The sequence below is a fragment of the Notothenia rossii genome (genome assembly GCF_949606895.1).
Source record: "Notothenia rossii genome assembly, chromosome: 6".
Lineage (NCBI taxonomy): Eukaryota > Metazoa > Chordata > Actinopteri > Perciformes > Nototheniidae > Notothenia > Notothenia rossii.
In genome coordinates, this window is record NC_136909.1 from 15,817,334 (window position 1) to 15,839,917 (window position 22,584).

Sequence of the window (22,584 nt, forward strand, 5' to 3'; positions counted from 1 at the left end):
TTACCAGCTGTAAACACATTAATGCATCAATAATTATAATCAAAAGTGTATAATATATATTATTAGAAAATTGACCAATCTGTTTAATTAGTACATTTTGATGCTAATACATTTGTACGTTTACTTGAGTAACATTTGCAATGCAGGACTTTTACTTGTAACTGAGTATTCCCAGACTGTGGTATTTTTTTATTTTTTGAGAAAAAAGTCAGAATTCTGACTTTAATCTCAGAATTCTGACTTTAATCTCAGAATTCTGACTTTTTCCTCAGAACAAAATTGTTTTGACTTTTTTCTCAGAATTCTGACTTTAATCTCAGAATTCTGACTTTTTTCTCAGGCCAAAAAAAAATTCCGCTCTGGCGCGCAGAAATTCACTCATGTCCTCCATTGTTGCCTACTGCAATGTTAAGTCTCTCACAGAATTCTGACTTTTTTTTGTTCTGAGAAAAAAGTCAGAATTCTGATATTATAGTCAGAATTCTGCGAAGAAAGTCAGAATTCTGAGAATAAAGTCAGAACAAAAAAAAGATGCATGTGGCCCTAATCCTCTTCCGTACTGATAAAGAATCGAAATGTACTTTGTATAATATTCGATAAAGCTTTCTTCCATCTTATTTTGAAAAGCACAACCGGAAGTCATTTAGCGGCTAGCATCGTCTGCTAAGAAAACGCTGTTTTTTTAAAGGGAAACCAAGGTTGTTGAGGTCTGTGGTGGGCTAAGCAGGTTGAAGGTAGGTGGTCTGCTCCTTTGCGTGTACATACTGCTCCTTCTAGCATGAGTGTTGCTTTCCACTATCTGTCTTAAGTTTAGCGCCTTATCGCCTAGGTTAGCGGAAATCAAGACGCGGGCAAGTCAAGACAAGTGGGAAAGTGCAAGCTAACTGGCTAGCTAGGTTGAAGCTAACAAGGCTAACGGTTGTGGTAACCGTTAAGCCGGTAAACGGGAGCCTGTGCTGGGATGCTGTTCCGCTTGTTTTTCGCAGTAGCCAACTATAGATATATTTGATTCTGTATTTGTTAAAGTACATTGTCACATTGTTATCTAATCTTACAAGTACAGGGGCGAATATTTTCCATGAATGGCTGCGGGGGTTGGGGGTGTAATGGCCCCCCGTACAGATACCATATACACACACACACACACACACACACACACACACACACACACACACACACACACACACACACAAAACACATAGCATTCAAAGGCTTTATTGTCATATGCACAGTAGCTACAGTGTAGATATGGAAATGATATATGAAGTCCCTGGCTCCTCCAACAATGCAACATATACATATATATATATGACATAACACAACAATAACAAAAATGGAGTAAGAAGAAACTGAGTAGTAATAAGATGAATGTTGCAGAGAATGTTGACAGTGACCAAGTCAATTAAGAGGTGAAAATATACATGTCAAATGGAACAAGGTAAACAGAGACGGAATGTCAAGTTAAATATTGTACAGTGGAATAAATACAGCTTGTAGTAATAAATATATGTGTGAGATGCAAACGGATGAATGCTATGGCTCTTTCTCTCAGGGTAGTTGTGAATTAAAAAATAAATGTCAATATTAGTTATACTATATATCTTGCCTTCTTGAAATCTATTAAATGTGCAACTGGTTTCTGAACTTTCACCAGTCATTCCTGATTGAATCTACTTTCAGAGGTGTAAGAAGTAATCTTTTTATTTCAGTTAAAGTATCAATGCTACAGTATACTCTGTCTTGCATTCATAATTGTATTTAAGTAAAAGTACAACATTTTTACTCAACATATATACTTAAAATACAACAAGTACTCATTTTACAGTATGGCAGTACAGTTATTACATTGTTGTATTAAAATAATGAATGCATTAATGTCAATGTTCAATACATAGCTTAATTTATAATCTTACATAATGATTCATTAGTTGTTTTATATTCTGTATTATAAATCCCTACCTGCAAAGTAGCTAGTAAGTACATTTCAAATAAATGTAGTGGAGACTATTAATCAAAAGATTGCCTCCAAAAGTATAAAGTAGCATAACGTGAAAATACTCAACGGAAGTACAAAAAGTACAGTACTTGAGTAAATGTACTTGTGTTACATTCCACCACAGTCTACTGTCCGTACACTGTTGTGTGTATTTGCAGGGTTTGTTACCGTGTTGTTGTAATTTATTTTGATAGTAATAATATTTAAAAGATGTGTAGTAGCATGTCAACTCGCCGACTGTGTCAATGTTAATGGACAATATATTTTTAAATTGAAAAACGAATTGAGGAGCTGCTTTTTTGATGACTGACATCAAAACACAAAACATAAATGTTGAATCGTTAATCTTTACAAGTTATTTATCATCCGGTATTTTTTTTTCTCGCACAAAGTTATTCTATTTGAAGCAGATAAAGAATAATACCGGGCCATTTTGTAAAAACATGTGTATGTCTCTCATGAATGCATTCACACCACATTTTTACAAGTAATAGGATCTTAAAGTGACTATTTGTTGAAAGTGTCTGGCTTCTGTAACCCCTAACGGCTGTATCAACCCTGCAAAACACTTTTCACCTGTTGTGGTTCATCAATGTCAGGCGATTGGCTGTTTTGTGTGACCTAAACCTGCCTGTTTTTATATTTTCTTTATGTCTTCTACCTGCTGAGATTGGCAAGCGTCACTATCTGTTGTGAACACTGTAAAACCATCTTGCTCTTGCAGTGAGTGTTATGGCCTTTGCATAGAGGGCCATATTTGACAGTACTTTAAAAGCCTTTGTAAGCACTCTTCCGCTACTTACTATATACATTCAGAAGAGTGAACATTTACTATTAAGAAGAACCATGAGAGGAAATGGCTACACGTCAATGTTTTGTGCGGGAGAGCAACATGGAAAGCTGCATGTGAACACATCATCATGCATATCTAGTCTCCGTGCTTGTTTACGTAAATTACCTGACAAGAAGAACACAATTTAAATGAAGGAATTCATCTGGAAATGTAACTCAAGGGATAACATGTACCTGTAATGTAACATTGTTGACTTGAATTGCATATTATGGGGAAGCTTTAACCCTTTACTTTTTTGAAATAAATAGGATAAGCTTTTTTTTGGCAAACTTAGAATATCTAACTTCTAACTGCTCGTCCATTTATTTTATTTTTTTAAGTAAAGGTCAAAATACCCTATGTTGGCTGAAGGTTTACATTTGACGGGAAACCATGGTTACAACCAGAGCAACCTGTAAAGACCCTGTCAAATATTTTAACCTGTTTTAGATGAGTATGGAGAAAACCAAAAAAGGTTTACAAGACTCTTGCGAAACTGTGACCACTGTGACAAAAGTGGCCTGCGGCACAATCCAAATAAACTGATTAACAAAAGCTGTTGAACTGCTGCCAGATGTGATGTTGAGAGCAAACATTTGAATACTCACTGTGACTCAAGGTCTGTTTGTTTAATGATGTCCATGCAGATGGAGGAGCTTGTGTGGCAGATGGCCTTGGGACGGCACCATTCATTGTCTCCTAGAATATGGAGGGTATCAACAATAGAGTGGTCCAGTGACAAGTCCTAAAACCCGGAAGTGAGTTAGCATTTTACAGTGTGTTTGCCCTGTTCTGCTTGAAAGCCAGTACCTGCCTCCTGCAAACTGTTAAAACAAAAGCTTCAACTTGAATCTGTATTTTTGAATATCGATCTTAAGATTGTGTGACGTTGAAGTCGTGCGACCCTGCTGTAGTTCGTTTATAGCATAACGTTAGCATTTTGCTTCTGGCGATTAGATTGATAAAAGTAGGGTAGACAAGTGGATATTATCTGGCTGAACAAAACGTGCATTTATCAAACTGGTCGTTTTCCACAGACCTTATTTCAAGCTATTTTCCAAAATCCTATGGAGAAATCCCATTGCTTTTTTGTCGGGGGAACCCATGCGCAGCTTACTTTCGGGCAAATACGTCATCCCTGCACCACTCTATAGGCGTTCTGTCTGAATGCTGTCCAAATAATTAAATCTTACCTTCAACGAAACCAAACTCTCCCTAAAAACCCACCTCTACTCCATGTGACTTCTCACGAAACAATCATCAGAATAGTTGGTGAAAAGGATTTATCTGTCTGTTGATTATTTTATCACTTATTGCAGGTTTAATAGTCCAACACCTAAATGTATAGACAGGGGTGCACATACATTTTTAGTGAGTTACACAGATGAGCACCAGGAGACAGCATTTGGTACTCACCCCACACGAAGCATGGTCCTCCTCAGTGGATAATTTTCAATGTCGAGGACGCTTGCTTGGTAGCACATGTCTTCCGAGTCACTTGCTTCAGAAGCGAGGCAAGAATCCTTCTTAGCCTCGGAAAACGAAGAATTGTGGAACAGGCTGGAACAGGCTAACAGGTGTGCGTCATATGCGAGGCACCGCCTTAAATGGAGCGCTATTTCTGCCAAAGATTTGGAAATTTGTCCGTGCGCAAAGCATTGTGGGGATTTTAAGACCACGGAGTCTACACATGTGCAGCCTCTAAATTTCTCGCTACGAAGTACGCCGGCCTCGGTAGAATTCCAAGTATGCTGGACATTGGAACAGTCCTTTGGCGGCACTCGATGACGTAGTATGCTTGAAATAGTGGCTCTGGAGCAGCCTTCCTCGACATCGAGACACACCCAGGGTCTCCTTCACTGTCCTTTATTTGCACCTCTTGCATGCTAGATGATGAAGATGCACCTCCCTGTCTCTTTTACCTCATTCACACCAACGCAACTCCGGTTCAAGCTCCGTGCTAGAGCTTTTCAGGTTCAGAACCGGTTCTTCGGTTTAGCTCCGGCTTTTTTCACACTGCCCAGAGTCCGACTGGTGCTGCGTCATTGCGTCATCGTTCGCGTCATGACGTAACCGTTTTGCGTGACTTCTTCATAAAGCCAAAGCCACGGAAAGCCCTCACAGCTGACACCGACAACAACAACAATGGCCGATTGTGCTCCAGCTTCCTCTGTCCCTCTTCGGAAGACCAGATTCCCAGTAGGTAGCTGGTCTCTTCAGTGGACCACTGCTGCTTGTTAAGTTTCTTCATCGTTGTGTACAAACTGGATAACATGTGGGCTTTTTGTTGTTGTTCAGGAGTTGATCCCGCCCCTGCCCCCGCCCCCGCCTCGATGTAAGCGTTACGTATGTGGTGCTTTTGCTCTGGCCGGACAAGTTGTTGGTGCTTGAAACAAACCGGATTCCGGAGCTAAGAGGCTGCTCCGCTGCGGTGTGAAGAGGAAAACCCGGTGCTTTTCAAGCTCCAGCTCCGAACCGGCCCTGAAACACCGTTGGTGTGAATGAGGTATTTGTAAGCCTCCGATTTGCTTTCTCCAAAACTTGTTGCCAAAACTGTGAAGTCCTTGCATTTCCTGTGGCCAAGTGTAAGGATCAAATACTAAAATACACATGCCTTGAAGTCATATTAAGTCGTTATTAAGTACACTTATTCAAGTACTGTACTTAAGTACAATTTTGAGATATTTGTACTTTACTTGACTTTGATGCTACTTTGTTCTTCTACTCCACTACAGTTCAGAGGTAAATGTTGTACTTTTACTCCATTACATGTATGTAATACCTTTAGTTACTTTACAGATCTGGATGAATGATGTGAAATATAATCAAGTCTTAAATCAGACTTTAGTTCCACCTGGAGTAAATTCACAAGCTACCCTGCAGTATACAAAGTCATTCAAACTAGCTGCACCTTTACCAGCTTTGAGAACACTTTAATGATCAATCATTATAAAACATATATATATTATTCTGAAATGGACCAATCTGCACAATGATTACTTTTACTGTCGTTACTTTAACTATATTTTGATGATAATACTTTTCAAATTTTACTTGAGTAACATTTTGAATGCAGGACTTTTACTGTAACAGAGTATTCATTCCTACACAAGATCTGAGTACTTCTTCCAGCTCTTCCATTAACACCCTAAATAAGTTTGTTGTAAACGAAACTGCAGCAGCTTGACCACAGAGCGTGAGCGTTGGGAGCAGCTGATTTTGCTCCAGTGTTTGCGCGGAGCACAGAATGTGCACAGGGGGAATCTCCCACTGCAGCCAGTTGGCGGAGTTTTGGCACAATTCTGTTGTTCATACCAACGTTAACCCTGTCTGTACACACGGTGAACAACTCTGTCGTCCAGTGATCTAAGCCTCTGCCTCCTGTAAAGTCAAATCAGTCATAGCAAGTCTGAAGATTTTTAGCAGGGAGCGAAACGGCAACGTCGCTGCTTAATGTCTTTGTTTTTTTTGTATATTTCTAGTAGTTTACTCCATTGAGTGTTGACAAGAAACACGTGTAGACAAAATATGTTTTGTTTTTGAGGTACGCAAAGGTGCGTAGTGACGTTACCCAATTCAGATTTGTGCCGCGCATGCGTACCTGTGTATGTATACCATTTTTTAAATTGACCAGAAAACTTTTAAAGGTCTGGTTTTTGCAGAAGTAAGACTTTTCCCATTTTGCTTTCCCTGAATGTTGCGATGTCTCTATAGTAACAGGAAATAGGATTAGCATTACTGATTGACAAACTGCTTTTAAAGCATCTAAAACTGTTGAAATTAGACACCCCAACACCGCTGATTCAACACAGACCAGAGGCGTGCTCTAAATGGTTGTCAAGGTTTATTACACCTTTCAACTATCACAAAAGACAGCTATTATAATCTATTAAAACATCTTGTTGTTTAACACTGCTTTATTTGATAGTTTTTTGTAAGTTTGACCTCTCTCCAATTAAAGGGCTCTTTTTCATCTGGAATAGTTCATGACGAGTTCATCCTGTGCACTGTATATTCCCACTGAGCAGAGGACACACTTGCCTGTGTAAAATGATCCGTGTTGTTCCACCTCCACCACGGAGCTGACCTTGGCCGAGTCCTCATTCTCACAAGAGGACCCTTTCCCGCGTAGCTTTAGCTGCTTATTTCTCTTCAAGAGGTGCTTGTCCTTCTGACTCACAGTTTGTGTGTCAGAGAAGAAGTCACCTTTAAAAGATAAAACAAGCTAGTGAAACAAGTCTAATGCACATTACTGGTCCGTTCTGTTTCATTTATTGTCATTGCACAACACATGGTTTTGCAACACAATGCAGTTATACTGTCATTTGGCTGCAAACAAAAAGCAACTAATGATTATTTATGAATAATCCTCCTCTTATTCTTCTGAATGAATCATTTGGTCAGTAAAATCCATAAAACAGTGAAAACTATTCATCCCAGTTCAACAAAGACCAAGGTGATGTGTTGTCAGTCCAAAACCCACATATATCATCGTATTTGAAATGTTTTGAATGAACCTAGTCGATTATAAAAATGTTGGTATTTTTTCCATCGCTTGACTAATAATTTCAGCTCTTCCTTATTATGTAAAACATTTGTTAAACCATTTACAGTCAACACCAGGCTGATGTTTTATCTGTTCAGAATCAAGTTGCAAGAGTTTCTCTTTCCTAAAAACAGTTTTCCACCGATGTTTTTGTTTAACTATGAAAGAGTGAGCAGTATCCAACAAGAGGCTCAGATTGTCCAATAATCTGCTCTTTAGTTGAGATGCACCAACTCCAGTGTTTCCCACAGAATTTGATTATATTTGTGGATAGGGGCAAGAAAAGCCAAAGGCCCCTTAACTAATTTGGGTGGCCCACGCGTCAACCCCCCCCCCCCCCCCCCCCCCTCAAATAAGAAAATACATGCAAGTTCAAGGCTACTGTAGACAACGTTCTTGTTGCTCTGTGTTGCGTTGTTAATGAGTGAGACACACCGGAGTTGAGGATCGGTGGGGTTTATTCTCCCAAAAATATAATTTACAATTTAGCAGACGCCTTATTCCAAAGTGACTTACAATGACCAATTACAGGGACATTCTCCCTGGAGTAACTGAGGGCTAAGTGCTTTACTCAAGGGCACACAAGTAGTGGTGTTCCAGGTGGGATTTGAACTCGCAACCTTCCGATCATCAGCCCACCAAATAAAAAAATAATATATATATATATATTTTTTTCTTTTATGAGATCCATTTGTGGCGGATGATATTTAATTGTGGCCGCCCGCCACAAATAAATCAATGTATGGGAAGCACTGCACTTATTACAATTACAGCATGAGAAGAGATTTGTTGTGATATGAAAATGTTTTTGCAACATGGAGACGTCTTAGTAATAACTTACTGTCACGCAGACACACAACATACGGCGTGCATATCGGCATGTCAACCGTCAACTTGTCTGTGTCGCAATTTGCTTTTTGTTGTTTCTCATTCTTTAAAGTGAACTTCTAAGTCACGGCAAGATGGACCCAATAGAGCTGAGATATTGCATTTTGAGCGACTAGTCCTTAAGGCTTTAAATGGCAGTGGGGGCAATGAATGACTGAGAAACACAATTAGACAGACTGGGAAAACGGACGCTGACAAAAAGCTAAAATCCAAGTCTTCCTTTCTGGGCTGAAAGGACATGATTATTTATTTTCATTTAACATCATGAAATGCAGTTCCAGTCCCATTCTGCTGCATTAGAAAAATAAAACAACTTACAATTATTTCTTCAATGAGTCAGAGGTGATGTCTTTAAATGTCCTGTTGTGTCAGTACAACACCTAAGGATATTTACTTATAGTATTAAACAGAGAAAACGGCAAATCTCCACATTGCAGGGGCTGAAGAGAAGCATTTTTGCTATTTAAAAAATGAGGCTAATTGAACAATAACTACATTTTCCTAATAATAATAATAATACTTTTTCGATAGATAGATAGGTACTTTATTGATTGCAATTTGGGAAATGCTTGCGTTGCAGCAGCGTAAAAAACACAAGGCAATGTACATAAGAGAAATTAAGACACAAGAAATAAACAGTCCAAAATATTTCAGTAATTCCAATAAAATAGCATTAAAAAAGTTAAAGAATATAAAATAAAAAATATATATGCAAGTGGAAATACACATTTCCAGTAACAAATATAATGCAGGATATTATTGTGCAAGAATGGATTATTCAAAATGAAATGGAATACGAATGTAAAATATCCAGTTATTACGAGAAGCTATGGAGCAGAGAGGTCTCTGCCAGCCAGAGGTGATTTGTTCTAGAGAGTTACCTTTTCTGTTGATTTACTGATCTTTGCAGCGCTACTTCCTTCCTGATGTGTGCAGTTGGATTGAGTGTGTATAATATCTAATGAAACCCTCCCCTCTCGTTGCAGGTTGCTGCTGGCTGCAGTGCCCTCTGGAGCAGAATAGCTGTGCCATTCCCCCTTTTTTCCTCTCATGTCGTCCCCTGTGTGTTTCCCTGTGTGTTAGTGACCCCACACCCCACCCGCCCCCCACCTGATCCCTCCTGTCGTGTCGCCACTCCAGCCCCGAAGCCCCCCTCTCACCCCATGCTTGGAACAAAGTCCGCTCACTGCCAGCCCGATGACTGCCTGGATCGTCCTGCCTGTCAGCCTGTCTGCCTTCTCCATCACAGGGATATGGATAGTGTGAGTGTACACTTCCTGCATCACATGGGCTGTGTGAGGGCCTTCTTTGTTGGGGTGTGTAACTGGGTATCACCTTGGAGATGCACCAATCGATAGCTTTTCATTTGTCACACCTGTAAGTCCAAAATAAGCTGTTGAGGAAATGACAGTAAGTATGTAGCTATAAAAACAGTTGTATTTTATTTGTCCAGTAACCTCAAGCTCTTTTATTTTAACATTTGTTTCAGTGATAAGACAGTTTTGTACTAATTAGATTATTTAGGAAGTTGTGTAATAGTCAGTGTTTTATGATGAATAACCATCTGAACTCCTACTTTCCATTAAAGAAAAAGTACAAACATGTCTGTGTATGCTGTCAGGATCGGAATAGTTATTTGAAAGTAAAAATATCATGATCAGCAGGTCAGTTATAAAATCAGGAATGGACCAAGAAACCTGCAATGAGTGCAGCTCGAATCACAAGATATTTACATGATCAAGAAATAAAAGACAGCGATGCATAAGGGAATGTGGTCCCCTCAGATATTCAACTGAAATCTTCACACTGTCGAGTAATATTTGAGTATTTTCACATGCTCCTGTGAACATCCTTTCACGCTGGATGACCTTTTCCCCTGAAGCCCAGTGTAATCTAGTTTCTTGATAACACTTTGTGTCATCAGGGATCACTGCCCCGTGTTTGACATTTGCCGCTACTGTGTTCTTGCCCCTCAGCTACGCCATGGCTGTGATGAATCACCATGTTTGTCCTGTGGAGAACTGGTGAGTGATTCTCCTCTCTTGATCTGATGAAAGGGGCACCAGGCCCTTATTATCCCAGATTGTGGACACAGTCTGATTCCACATCATTAGAACATGTACTGAACCAATTGTGTGTCTGCTGCAGGTCTTACAATGTAACGTGCATAGAGGAGCTGGCCCGACCAGGCTTCCCCAAGACGTGCTGCACCATCCAGGACATCCCCCTCATCAGGTCAGATATTCTTCCTTCCTGCAGAACACAGAAACACATTTTGCGTGAATTAGCACCTTGTTATGTTGTGGCTCTGTCAGTCATCAACCCACACTCTGCATAGACTGCATTAGTTTAAGCCTCTAACCACGGGCAAGCACAAAAGCACTCTTGTAAAAAGGCATCATGGGACCAACTGACATTCCTTCAGTGTTTGTAGAGGAAAGGTCTCATAGATATCATCATATTCTTGAATAAGGACGCTCACGTAACTCATGAGTAATCAAAATGACTTAATTAGTTCATATTCATTCTGAATGTTCATATACTGTATGTCTTGGTAGAAGTACAGACAGATGGTGATTGGACGGAGCTATATTTAGGTTTAGGTTATACTACTACCTTTTAATACTAAGAGCTGTTTTGTTTTCATTTGCTCCAGTAAATGTGGCTCCTTCCCTCCCGAAAGCTGCCTGTTCAGCTTGATCGGCAACGTCGGGGCCTTCATGGGTAAGGCGTCTTCTGAACTGGAATTCTAACCATGTAGTTCTGTGATTAATAGAAATGATGCGTGTGCTTGAGTTCTGTCTGTATGTAGGAATATATTTGCCATTTCGCTTATTTTCCGTATCTCTACAACACAATGTCAGATTATAGCTTGTCATTTTAAAGTTAAAACAAAAGTCATAGTGTAGTCTGTCATGAATACTGTGTAGACCATAGTATATATAAAGGAGCTTCAGCACGTAATTTAACATAAGACAAACATTTTTCTTGTATTTTACGTGTACTATTTTAATGACTGATCTTTTGAGGTACTGGTTGGTGGATTTTTGACCATCTGATAAAACATCCGCCTTGATGTTTCCAGTCTTTGGGCCAAGCTAGGCTTACTGTCCCGTAGCTGTAGCTTCAGTGTTCACATGTATCAGAGTGGTATTGATCTTCTCATCCAACTGTTAGCAAGACAAAGAGTTGGCATCAATGCTACAATGTACTGGGGTGAACGTTCTGTAACAGTTCCTTTATTAAATACGGATAATCATGGAACAAATTGGTGATTTCCTCTACACTAAATAGGACTGCTGCCTTCTGTCCTTTGACACGCAGCACTGACTGAGGACAGCCGAGGTGTTTGACGTCCGTTGCGTGTCATATTAACCTCCGTGCTGCCCACACACGTCAGCTGAGGAGCTGAAGGCCTTGAAATAGCCAAGCTCTCTAATCAATAATGAATGCGGCTTCCCTTCCACTTCGCCCGGTGTCCTCTGACTCCTCTCCCCTGTGTCCCCTCCATTGCCTTCCTCCTCTGCGCCTCCCCCTCCTGCCCTTTGTCCTCACTAGCTTTATCTCTAATTGCATCTCAACTGGTGTTTTCAGTATGGATAACTTTTTTCAGACTTTTACGTTGCATTTCATTTTTATTTCCACATTTCATTTTTGTCTGTTATTCTCTCAACTCAACTTTTCTAAAGTTGATGCTTTTATTTGAGTTTTCATCCCCTACTTTTGTTAATCTGTGTTTTACTGACTTGCTGGTTCAGTTACAGACAGCATCCTGCAGGGCTGTAGTTTTCAAACAGCGCTGCTAAACCTGTCCTGAAAAGCCCCCCCCCCCCCCCCCTCATGCAACATCCGAATGAAGCAGAGTGGAGTCACATGACAATCCTCCATCTATGTATAAAACTATAAATCAGAAAGGGTCATGTTTAAAGGATTTAGAAATCTGAAAAAGGTGTATAATACCTTCAAATCTCCCCTTGCAGTATCGAAACTGAAACACTCAAATCCATTTCACGACCTGCCATAATGAAATCAACTGAACCATGTTGATTGAAATGTTTTCTTTAAAAAACAAAGGTTAATAGTTCTATTGTGCAGTATTTGTCTCTCTTGTGTCTTGATGCGTTGTAACTGTGTGTGTGTCCTCCTGTGTGCCCTGCAGTGGTGATGGTGTGCTTCCTGCGCTACGCCCAGGTGATTGAACACAGCCACCAGTGTTGGATCAACACCAGCGCTCTGGTGTCGGGCTGCACCAACGCCGTGGGCCTGGTCATGGTGGGAAACTTCCAGGTATATATATTCAAGATTCAAAGTTGTTATTGTCACATGCACAATAACTACAGCGCAGGTTCAGGAAGTCCCAGGATCTTCCAACAATCTAACATACTACAGACATGAAGGAAAGCAAAGAAAAGAGACATGATGGTAGAAGTAAGATGCAGGAATAAGACGTATGTTCATTAGAATTGGATTAGAAGTCAAATGTCCAGTAGATCAAATCCTGATGTGTTTAGCTGCAATCCTTCTGATGATGGTGGTCTTGTTCTCCAGGTGGATCACGCCAAGTCCCTGCACTATGTGGGTGCGGGGGTGGCGTTCCCGGCGGGGCTGCTGTTCGTGTGCCTGCAGTGTGTGCTCACCTACCGGGTGGCATTGACCGCCCTCGACTACTGGATGGCCCATTTCAGAGTGGCTCTGGCCCTGGGCGCCATGATCTCCCTGGTCCTCAGTATCCTTCACTGAATGGAACTAAATACATCTGTTCAAATGAACAATTATATCCTGCTCTTACTAAACTTATTTAGTACGAGCATGGATGGAGCCTTTTCCATTTAATGTTACTTTATCCTCCTACTCTACTACAATTCAGAGATACCTTTTTTACTCCAATGCAGTTATTTGTTACATACAGTTACGCTTTACATTTAGAACACACTATAAGATGATATACTACGTATCTACCCAGTGGTATACAGAGTTAGCCAAATGTAAATGCTCTTGCATGTACTAGTGATTGATGACACTGAAATAAAATCACTGAATTCAAATCTCTAATAATATAAGACTTTGAAAAGAGTGATCCTGCATGAGGAGTACCTTTTATGTATTTAAGTAAAGGATTAAAGTATCCCTGCTAGCAGGAGCCGTCGTTAACTCTATAGTTACAACCTGATCCAACACATCTGACTTTTAATCAAAAAGCATTGGTGTAGTTCAGAAAGAAGGGTTGAGTTTGTGAGGTGTGGTGTGTCCCGCCCTGTCACAGGCCGTTAGCTCAGTTCTGGCTCCACTGTGCCGTCATGGGATCACTGCTAAACATTAGAGACTCTTCTTGGTTTCCTCTCATCTCACTCCTCTAGCCCCGAGACACGGCTGCACAGAAAGAGATGATTGTCCTTCAACTTCAAGACCGCGATAACATCTCTCCGGCCTCCCCCTCACCTCCCCCTCTGGTTTAACACTTACAATGCTGATGGTACACTTTTCTCTGTGCTGCCTGCCTCTCAGTGGCTTCCAGGGCGACTGCTCCTCCTCCACCAATCAATATCCACTGCACTGATGTTAGGAGACAGGGATGAGAACCATTCAGGCTCTCAATATTACCCGACTGTCCATCAAAGGTTAATATACTGCAGTCATGTCCTCCTTTTTAAACACATCGATTTAATAGAACTGCAAAGCCAATTTCAATTGAACTCTAATCAAAGAATGAGTTCCCATCCGGAGGTTAAGCTCCTCGTCATATATCTCATTATATCCTGGATTTATCTCATGACATTGTTCATGTGCTTCCTTCCAGTGGCTCATTCAGTAGGGGCTCAGTCAGTAGGGGCTTGGACTGGGAGCCGTAGGGTTCAAGTCCCCGAACAGACCTAAATATTGAGAGTGGACTGGTACTTGGAGAGGTCCTAGTTCACGTCCTGGGCTTTGCCGTGGTGCCCTTGAGCAAGAATGCGGTGGGCAGCTGTACAATAGCTGCCCACCGCTCCTAGTTCTAGGATGGGTAAAATGCAGAGGTGAGATTTCACCATGTCTGCTGAGTGCATGTGTGTGTGACAATTAAAGAGGGTGTCATCCCCCAATTCTATATTTATATAAATTCAGTGACAGGAGAAGGCTCAGATTTCCCTCCCGTATGTCCCACAGATGTTTGTCCACCTTAACCCCCCCTTCTCCCAGGCGGCATCTTCTTCGTCCACGAGAGCTTCGTCCTGCAGCACGCCGCCGCCATCTGCGAGTGGGTCTTCACGGTGGACATCCTGGTCTTCTACGGCACCTTCACCTACGAGTTCGGCACCGTCACCAGCGAGACCATGATGGCGGGCCTGCAGCACTGTCTCCACCACGGCTCGGGGATCCTCATGGGCCCCAGAGCGCGGGGCTCGACACTGGGAGGGGCCACGAAAGGCCTCAAGTCCCCGGGGGGGAGCAGCACCTCCACACATCTCAACTGCACGCCGGAGAGCATAGCGATGTTGTAGCTCTGCAGTCGGAGGTGGAGGAGAGGCTCTGACATGTTTCAACATTGGACCTACACCAGGTGACCCATCTGTAATGCTGTACTGTCCCTCCCTTCGTTTCCACGGTGACGCGTGCCGCTACAGGGAAGTTTCCTGTAGCCATGTTGTAAAGAGAGGCTGAATGTGTGGAGCCATGAATGTTTTCCAAGATGGCGGTTTGATTTGTTTTTATTTCCTGAGCGACACTTTTTCCTTTTTCTAACTTTGCACACCTGTTGTGCCCACAAAGTCCCCCCCCCCTCACCCCGAAACAACTTCATGAGCCCCCGATGCTTAGCGCGGCCTACCTGTTTTTGGCCTTTTGCTTATCTCTGCACGGCACACTTTTTCTGGATTGAGAGAATAGCAGTTTTATGTTTTTTAATTTAGCGTAGTTAGTGGGTCATATTGAATGTTTGAGAAGTGAATAGTTATGTTTTACATGCTTTAAGCATATGGCCTTTTTTTTTTAAAAATCAATCAACGTAATTATGTCAAATGATTCGCAAAAAAATCTTGATTTCAATCGACAATATTGTTCTGATTGCACAGATGATTTTGAATGCACATTTTGATGGTATTCTGAGTTGTTTTCCAAACGACGTATAGTTGGAGCCACTATCATTGGGGAGATCATGTGAGTGAAGAACGTTAACACAGCAGCTGTTCTGGGGTCTGCATCACTGAGAGTCTCTGAAGCCCCTCGATGACTTATTCCAGTATCGTCCCACCTGTCGCATGATTTCTTTGTATCATTTTACATTTCATGCTGCCCTTTTTTTTTTTTTATTCCATTGACTGTCATGTCCGGTGCAATAATTGTCATCAATCTTGAGATAATTTCCGCTCCGCTGGAGTGTATAATGCCTTTTTCAGTGTGTTGGGATTGAACCCAGGGCTTTGTTTTAGTTTGTATTTGAGTTGACACAAAGACTTTTGAAGTGACCTACATGTTATAGTAAACGAGTGATGGTAAATGTATAATCCAACTAAAAGTATAACAAAGTTGTCGCCCACATGCTGATTTGATTCCAGGCTGGACCCTTGGAAGCCGTATCTGACTTCAGAGAAAAGTTGTTCTGTTACAAAATGAGTCCTTTTTAGGGAAAGTTCATGTCTCTGATGCTTTTAGACCTCATGGCGTTACCAGGGTAACATCACAGTGTTACAAACAGACACTAATACCGCACAGGTTGTAGAGTGAAGAATGTTTTTGTATGATTTCCTGTTGCCAATTTCTTTTAAATTGATACTTAACACCAGACTGCCACACACTACCACTGCTCGAACTAAAGCTGACCAATGCCTCCAATTTTAGAATAGGATATTTTTTTGTGAAATGAATGAGAAGTATATTCCCTGTTAACACACAGTATTCTGCCCTCTAGTACATTTGAACTATCTAACCACTGATGCCAGCAATACACAGTCTTTTTTTAAAGAAAGGTCACATCACCTACCTCTTTTTATCTTTTCGTGGGTTTGATGTTCCGAGGCAAAATGCTAGACTTCCAACATGTTTCTCCATCTCACAGCGAAGAGTTTGAGAACAGTATTTAACGCCATGGTGGCTCTGCAATCCACAGTCCAAAGTGTCTGCATTTAAGGAAACTGTGGGTGTGCTGTTACACCGGCTGCGTAATCATGTGTCAGGTCAGTTTTCTTTACTTTCTGTGCAAATTATTTATCTCGCGATTGTTTCTGCGATTGTGTTGTTCTGCAGATCTTGCCAAAAAAGACGGGAGTCCTCTGGAGATTTGATTGGTTTTCTGTGCGTCAGCAGGAGGTGTATGAATCGTTATGGGTGCACTGTTTTAGCCTTATCCCTCGTACTGTGCCAGGGGAACATGATCATATTGCTTTCTTTTTATCATGTGTTCAGCTGTAGCCAATTTCACTAAACTGTAACAAAGTCACATGGTGTGACTGCAAATGGCAGCTTGTATGAGCCCTCACGTCAGGGCTGGATTTATTCTGTAACATCTACATAACGCCATCTTCCAGAAGCCGAAACCTAACGGTGGATTTGACCTTTTTGCTTTTGTTGTCTCTCACAATGTACACCTAAGCTTTCATAAGGTATCTTTGTTGGTGGGAGAATCCTATATGAAGAAAGGCTGCCTGACCTGTACACACCTTGAACTCTTCAACACAGAAACAATGTCTATTCAGAAATGTATTCATATTTCCTAAATCTTTGAAAAAGATGTTAAAGAATGGTAATGGAGTCAGAGAAATCCCCCGAAGACAAGTCAACACAGATTATCGTTTCCTTTTTATAAATTCTGTAAATATGTATGATTTGTCTATCATTTAGGGTATTTTCATTTGACAGAGATTTATATTCAAATATGAAATAAAAATGATAAATTATTAAATGTTTGGCATTGGTTGTTTTTTAAACTAACACATTGCTTGTGTCAAAAAGCTTTTTATTTTTCTTGAACTGAAGCACCTTTTCACCCTCTGTCTGAAACCAGAGCCCAGTCTGCTCTGATTGGTTAGCTGGCTAGCTCTGCCGTGATTGGCCTAGAGATGTCCCGCCATATAGCTTTGGGATTTTAGCCTTTTATAAGCACACAAACCTAAAGAACGCAACACAGTAAAGAAAGGGTGTCTAGCAAAGGGACACATCGACATGGCGACTGCTTTTTTCATCACACATTTACAGAAAGCTTGCAGCTACATTCACACGATAAAGTATGCCATTCAGCATTTTATAAAAAGGTATTGTATCTTATAACAAATCAATTCAAAGTGATAGTATAGTATGCATAAAATGCCCTGATCATGTTACAAAAAGTAAGTAATGACGTAAAAGTACATTTAAAAATGTAATAAGAGGGTGGTGGTGATGGAGTCAGAAAAAAATTCAACAGATATTATTTAGTTTCCTTTTTATAAATTCTGTAAATATGTATGATTTGTCTTTAAAGGTATTTTCATTTGACAGAGATTTATATTCAAATATGAAATAAAAATTTAAAATTGTTAGATGTTTTGCATGGGTTGTTCTTCAAACACAGGAATTTTTTGTATTTTTATAAACAACAAATAACACGGTAAGTTGGTGTTTTAAACATGACATCAAACAGTACTTGTGGAATCGTTTCAGTAACACCTGCTAACAGGGACATTTGTAAAAAACAGAAACAACCTGTGGAGCAGAAAACTGAAAGGATGGCTTGCATAAACACTTACTGCTCGTTGAAATGACATAAATATACCCTGGTTCAACAGATTTTCACTAAGGAAATGGAATGGTTTAATATAAAATGCATGATGATAAATGTAGGATTCAGTATCTTTGGAGTTCAACCCTCACGATATCTTGGCCTCTTCTGCTTCCATTTATACATTCCTACCTGTGATCTGCCTTCAAAGAGCACATATGATGTGTGTAAGTGTACACTGTTTATACTGCATTGCTGAAGTGCATTTTGAAATAAAATCTCTGAGTAACTGATTAAAATATATTTGGGTCTTTAAATAATTCCTATTAATCAGACAAATACAGCTGAACAGCTGTACGTTTAAAGCTTAAAGATTTATATTTAAAAGGCATAAAGCATCTGAACAGAAATGACTCAAAAGCTTACTCATGTTAAAATACAATCAGTCTAACTAAGAAGCATTTATCCAAACTTTCAAATTATTTCAGGGAGGTCACACAAATGGCTGGCCCTGTGTTAACACCAAATGATGTTGATACATATTTGTAATATTGTCTTGTATTTAGATAGCGGTGCCAGGTGTGGTGGCTTTAAAGTGTGCAGTTTTGCTGATGGGAGATACTTGAGATTAAATGTATATATCTGACTACAAATATAAAAGGTAAAGAAGGGTTTATACCCCACTCATGCTTGAAATCACATTCTGTATTCAATTCTTTCAGTAAAATGTCACTGTTCCACAGACTTGCACCACAGCGGAGTCTCGTCATGTGTACATGGAGCCATGGAGGTCCTCCAGCCGGTGCTCCCTCTGCCTTCTCCTCTCCTGCAGGACACAAACACACTTTGGAACCACGGACTGAGGCCACATGGAGAGGCGCAGCTAAAAGAAGAGGATGTACCATGAAAAATGATATTCACACACTCACCTTGTCTTTTTTAAACTCTTCATACTCTGGATTATCAGTCGGTAATTCAAGTCGGCAGAGCGGACAGGAGTTAGTCTGTGGTTGCAAACATGAAAAAGATTCAAAAGGATTTCTACGTAACCACTCAAACGTTTCCATTTACAATCAAGAATTTAACTCTGAATTAGAAAATGTGAAGCTCTACCTTTCCCAACCAAGGCAGTATACATCCCGAGTGGAAAAGGTGTTTACAAGGCATCTCCCGAACGGACTCCTCCTCCTCGAACTCCAGCAAACACACAGGACACTTCAGACCTTTGTCTGTGGGAACAAAAAAAACAAAAGAAAACATTGGATAAATCCCACCCTACTTTCAGCAAGCATTATCTCTCCCTCTGCCATCATCAATTCCTTCCTCTACATTCGTTACATTTAAAAACAGACATTTTGAAGTGGGGTTGTATGAGAAACATATCCATAGTCAGTGTTACCTACAGTAGCAGAGTAAAAGTCTCCAGTTTGGACGAACAGACAGGAGTAACAGTACAAAAAAAAGCAATATACTGCTTTCAACAGGGGCAGCAGCAAACCAGAATACTAATGGATTTAAGTTTGAGTAATATATACTTTTTGAGTACTTCAACGTTTTAACTTGCGGTCAGACAGTCGTTTTTCAGTCAATCTGCGAAGCCACCAGATTGATCGACAAAAACAGTCAGTTTTTCACAGCACTACATTTCCAGGTCTGTTTAAAGATCTCCTATCATGCTATTTTTAGGCATATATTATGGGTCTCAGATATATAAAAAATATGTCAATGATGTGTTTTGTTCAAAATACGAAACATCCCTCATATCCCTCTGCTCTGTTTCAGCCCTGTTAGAGCAGTGCTTCTCAAAGTGTGGTCCGTGAGCGCCCCCTAGTGGTCCGTGAGTATATTGGTAACATTTCACATTTGAAATAAATAAATACATTTAAGTTTTCCGCACTCTCGTGGGAATATCTCCGCAATGGAGCGAGGTTAAGTTTCACTTTTGATTGCATGATATAGCCCAGCGCAACACCTTCATCACACATGTTGCCACTTGTTTGTACAATTTTCAGGCGATTTGTAATGTTCTAGAAAAACGATGTGTTTTTTGATATTTGTGGAGTTAGGTGGTCCGCGAGTGTTTTTTTTTATTGGTTAAGTGGTCCTTGGTATGACATTTTTTTGAGAAACACTGTGTTAGAGAATGGCTGATCCTCGGTCAGTAGCTGCTGGCCCCGCCCCCTTCATCACCAGGCAAGCAGTCAGGTCTGTGACGAGCAGGCTGTCTGCTCTGCTTAGATAAAACTAAATGCTCCTGTGATTAAATGCCATCTCATGTTCCGAACCACTTCAAGGATTATTTCTGAAACAGTATGCTTCTTTTCTTGCAGGTTTACTACAAGGCGAGTTCCTTTTTTTATTTCCTGCATTTTGACACATGCTCTCTCCAGTGCAGGTTAGCTCTCAGTGTTAACGAGGCTTGCTAATGTAAACAAAGACCATATTACGTCCAAAATACATTGTGCATTGCTTCTGATAGCAACGTTTCTGATAGTGCCGTGGGTCCACATTGCCGATATGACGTCAAAGACATCAAGAAGTGCATTTTGCAAGATAGGACATCTTTAAGTGAAAGCCACCTGCTCTAGGTAATACACTAAATATGGATAGGTACCTCATACAAGCGTACTTTCAAAACGTTAACCATCCATTTCCTTCTACAGGAGCAAAAGTGTGTCACCTGCTTGCTCTAGAGAGATGATGACCACAGTGAGCGTCTGAACAGCAGTTTTGGCCGCCGGAGGAGGAAGACGCTGGTCCCAGTCCGACAAGTCGAACGCTCCGGAGTCAAATAAGTCCAAGCCCTGCATCAAAGACCTGCACACAGACCAACACTCAATCTAAACACTGTACCTACCACACACACACACACACCCCCCCCCCCCCCACACACATCGCCCCCCCCCCCACACACACACACACACACACACACACACACACACACACACACACACCCACCCCACACACATCGCCCCCCACACACACACACACACACACACACACACACACACACACACACACACACACACACACACACACACACACACACACACACACACACACACACACACACACACACACACACACACACACACACACACACACACACACACACACACACACACACACTTCCTCACCTGGCCAATTCAAGCAGTGCATTTTGGCGATACTGCTCCTCGGGGTTGGTGGGCTCACAGTTGTGTTCATCAAAGTACGATGCCATCTTGGACCCACCAACGTTTGTCGTCTTTGCATTAAGATACCTGCAGACGGACGGATACTGAAGGTTCACGACAACTTCTTTTTCTGGCATATTCAATTGTCAAAAGCATGAAAACCAAGGCTGATATTTAACATTTAGGGTTGAGAGTTTGGCAGAACTTGTGAAAGTGAAATGTTGCTATATCAATACCTGTTAACTAATGGATTGTTAAATGTATTATGTACTAATAAACCTTTAAAAAACACAAGTCTTATACTTTTAGTTTATTTCACATTCATAAGTCTTTAACACATTTGAATACTTAGTCATTTATAATCTATTTCTCAGAGATATTAATACACTTGTAAGAAACGAGAGTGAAAGGGTTTCATTACATTTATATTTCCTGTAGCCGCTGATTTGCTATATTGAAAGTTTTTTATGTCATTATTTATTTATTTCATATTTTATGAGATTTACATTACTTTTCATTCACACTGAAGTCTTTAATTGTGTAAAAATAACCAGAACCTACTGAATGGCAAGCACAAAGTTCAATAACAGACAAAAAAGGGATTTGACAAAATGTGTGACACATAATTTAACATGAACATTACTAAAAGACATTTAAAGAACAGACCGACATTCATGAAACAAAAACTACAATGGTTAACTATGAAGTTTAATGTTTGAGCAAGCACAAAGAGCCGAAGTTAAACTAAAACACTTACTAAAATATTTAATACATTAAATAGAAGCTCAAACTATTACAGATGTACCGGCAAGATTAACATTGCTGTTGTTGATGTTTAAATAAAGAGACTATTTGAAATACAGTGATAGAGGCAGGGTTGCGGCTAAAGTTTGACGCTAGCATGACCTTGATCTTTCTTTGATTTATAGAAGTAGACATAACGTGCTTTAGCAGAGAATAAGTTAACATTTTATCATCCTTACTTTACAAATGAGCTCCTCTTACCTGAATGTTAGCAACGATAAACAAACATGTCATTCTTCTGGGTATGACGTATTAAGCACGTGATTTTTGTGTCCAATCACAGCAGGAGTTTGCTCCATTTATTCTTCTTCTCTATATTTTATTGCGGTTGGCAAGCAACAATGATGCGTTATTGCCATCACCTGTTACAGTATATGTATTGCCGTTATAAATATATAAATATTTTATGGAGTCAGTCGTTTTTCAACAAAAATAGCTGGTTTACTTTCTGATTTTACAGGTTTCTACATTTATCGCGAGAAACTTTTTTCATTATGTGTTAATTTTTCGGTCGTCCATAATACACGATCTTTAAATTGTAGTGGAACAAAATATCCAAAACACACATTTGGGATTATTTTACATAACTATTATTCTTAGTCAAATGAGCACATATTTGACGAGATAATGCCTTATTTGCATATTTAAAAAAACATTCTAGAAAACTTGTAG

The 22,584-nt window shown here is 40.3% G+C and overlaps 2 protein-coding genes across 4 annotated transcripts; one reads left to right on the plus strand and one right to left on the minus strand.

Moving 5' to 3' along the window:
- The first annotated feature begins 642 nt into the window (after positions 1–642).
- Positions 643–17,137, plus strand: tmem150aa (transmembrane protein 150Aa). Of its 2 annotated transcripts, XM_079687147.1 has the most exons (9): positions 663–734; positions 5,127–5,334; positions 9,249–9,524; positions 10,239–10,286; positions 10,411–10,497; positions 10,919–10,986; positions 12,422–12,549; positions 12,811–12,988; positions 14,440–17,137. In XM_079687147.1, the coding sequence occupies exons 3-9, from the start codon at positions 9,460–9,462 to the stop codon at positions 14,739–14,741; spliced, it is 876 nt and encodes a 291-aa protein (XP_079543273.1). In that variant the 5' UTR covers positions 663–734; positions 5,127–5,334; positions 9,249–9,459; the 3' UTR covers positions 14,742–17,137. The 2 variants fall into 2 exon arrangements, with proteins under 2 accessions (XP_079543272.1, XP_079543273.1); XM_079687146.1 differs by lacking the exon at positions 5,127–5,334 and having other exon boundaries at positions 643–734.
- Positions 17,138–17,639: 502 nt separating this feature from the next.
- On the minus strand, positions 17,640–22,190 carry rnf181 (ring finger protein 181). Of its 2 annotated transcripts, none has more exons than XM_079690677.1 (6): positions 22,114–22,190; positions 21,070–21,195; positions 20,613–20,749; positions 19,046–19,161; positions 18,862–18,936; positions 17,640–18,758 (listed from the first exon to the last, which is right to left on the minus strand). In XM_079690677.1, exons 2-6 carry the CDS (start codon positions 21,153–21,155, stop codon positions 18,699–18,701), a joined length of 474 nt encoding a protein of 157 aa, XP_079546803.1. In that variant the 5' UTR covers positions 21,156–21,195; positions 22,114–22,190; the 3' UTR covers positions 17,640–18,698. The 2 variants fall into 2 exon arrangements, with proteins under 2 accessions (XP_079546803.1, XP_079546804.1); XM_079690678.1 differs by lacking the exon at positions 22,114–22,190 and adding an exon at positions 22,092–22,108.
- Between the last annotated feature and the right edge of the window lie 394 nt (positions 22,191–22,584).

Bases quoted from the DNA above. Each gene is read 5' to 3' on its own strand.
- tmem150aa (XM_079687146.1), top strand. From the start codon at position 9,460: ATGACTGCCTGGATCGTCCTGCCTGTCAGCCTGTCTGCCTTCTCCATC. The intron at 9,525-10,238 runs GTGAGTGTACAC...CTTGCCCCTCAG, and splicing joins ATCACAGGGATATGGATAGT to CTACGCCATGGCTGTGATGA. The intron at 10,987-12,421 runs GTAAGGCGTCTT...TGTGCCCTGCAG, and splicing joins CAACGTCGGGGCCTTCATGG to TGGTGATGGTGTGCTTCCTG.
- rnf181 (XM_079690677.1), bottom strand. From the start codon at position 21,155: ATGGCATCGTACTTTGATGAACACAACTGTGAGCCCACCAACCCCGAG. The intron at 20,750-21,069 runs GTGAGGAAGTGT...GTCTGTGTGCAG, and splicing joins GCACTGCTTGAATTGGCCAG to GTCTTTGATGCAGGGCTTGG. The intron at 18,759-18,861 runs GTGAGTGTGTGA...TGTGTCCTGCAG, and splicing joins AAGAGTTTAAAAAAGACAAG to GAGAGGAGAAGGCAGAGGGA.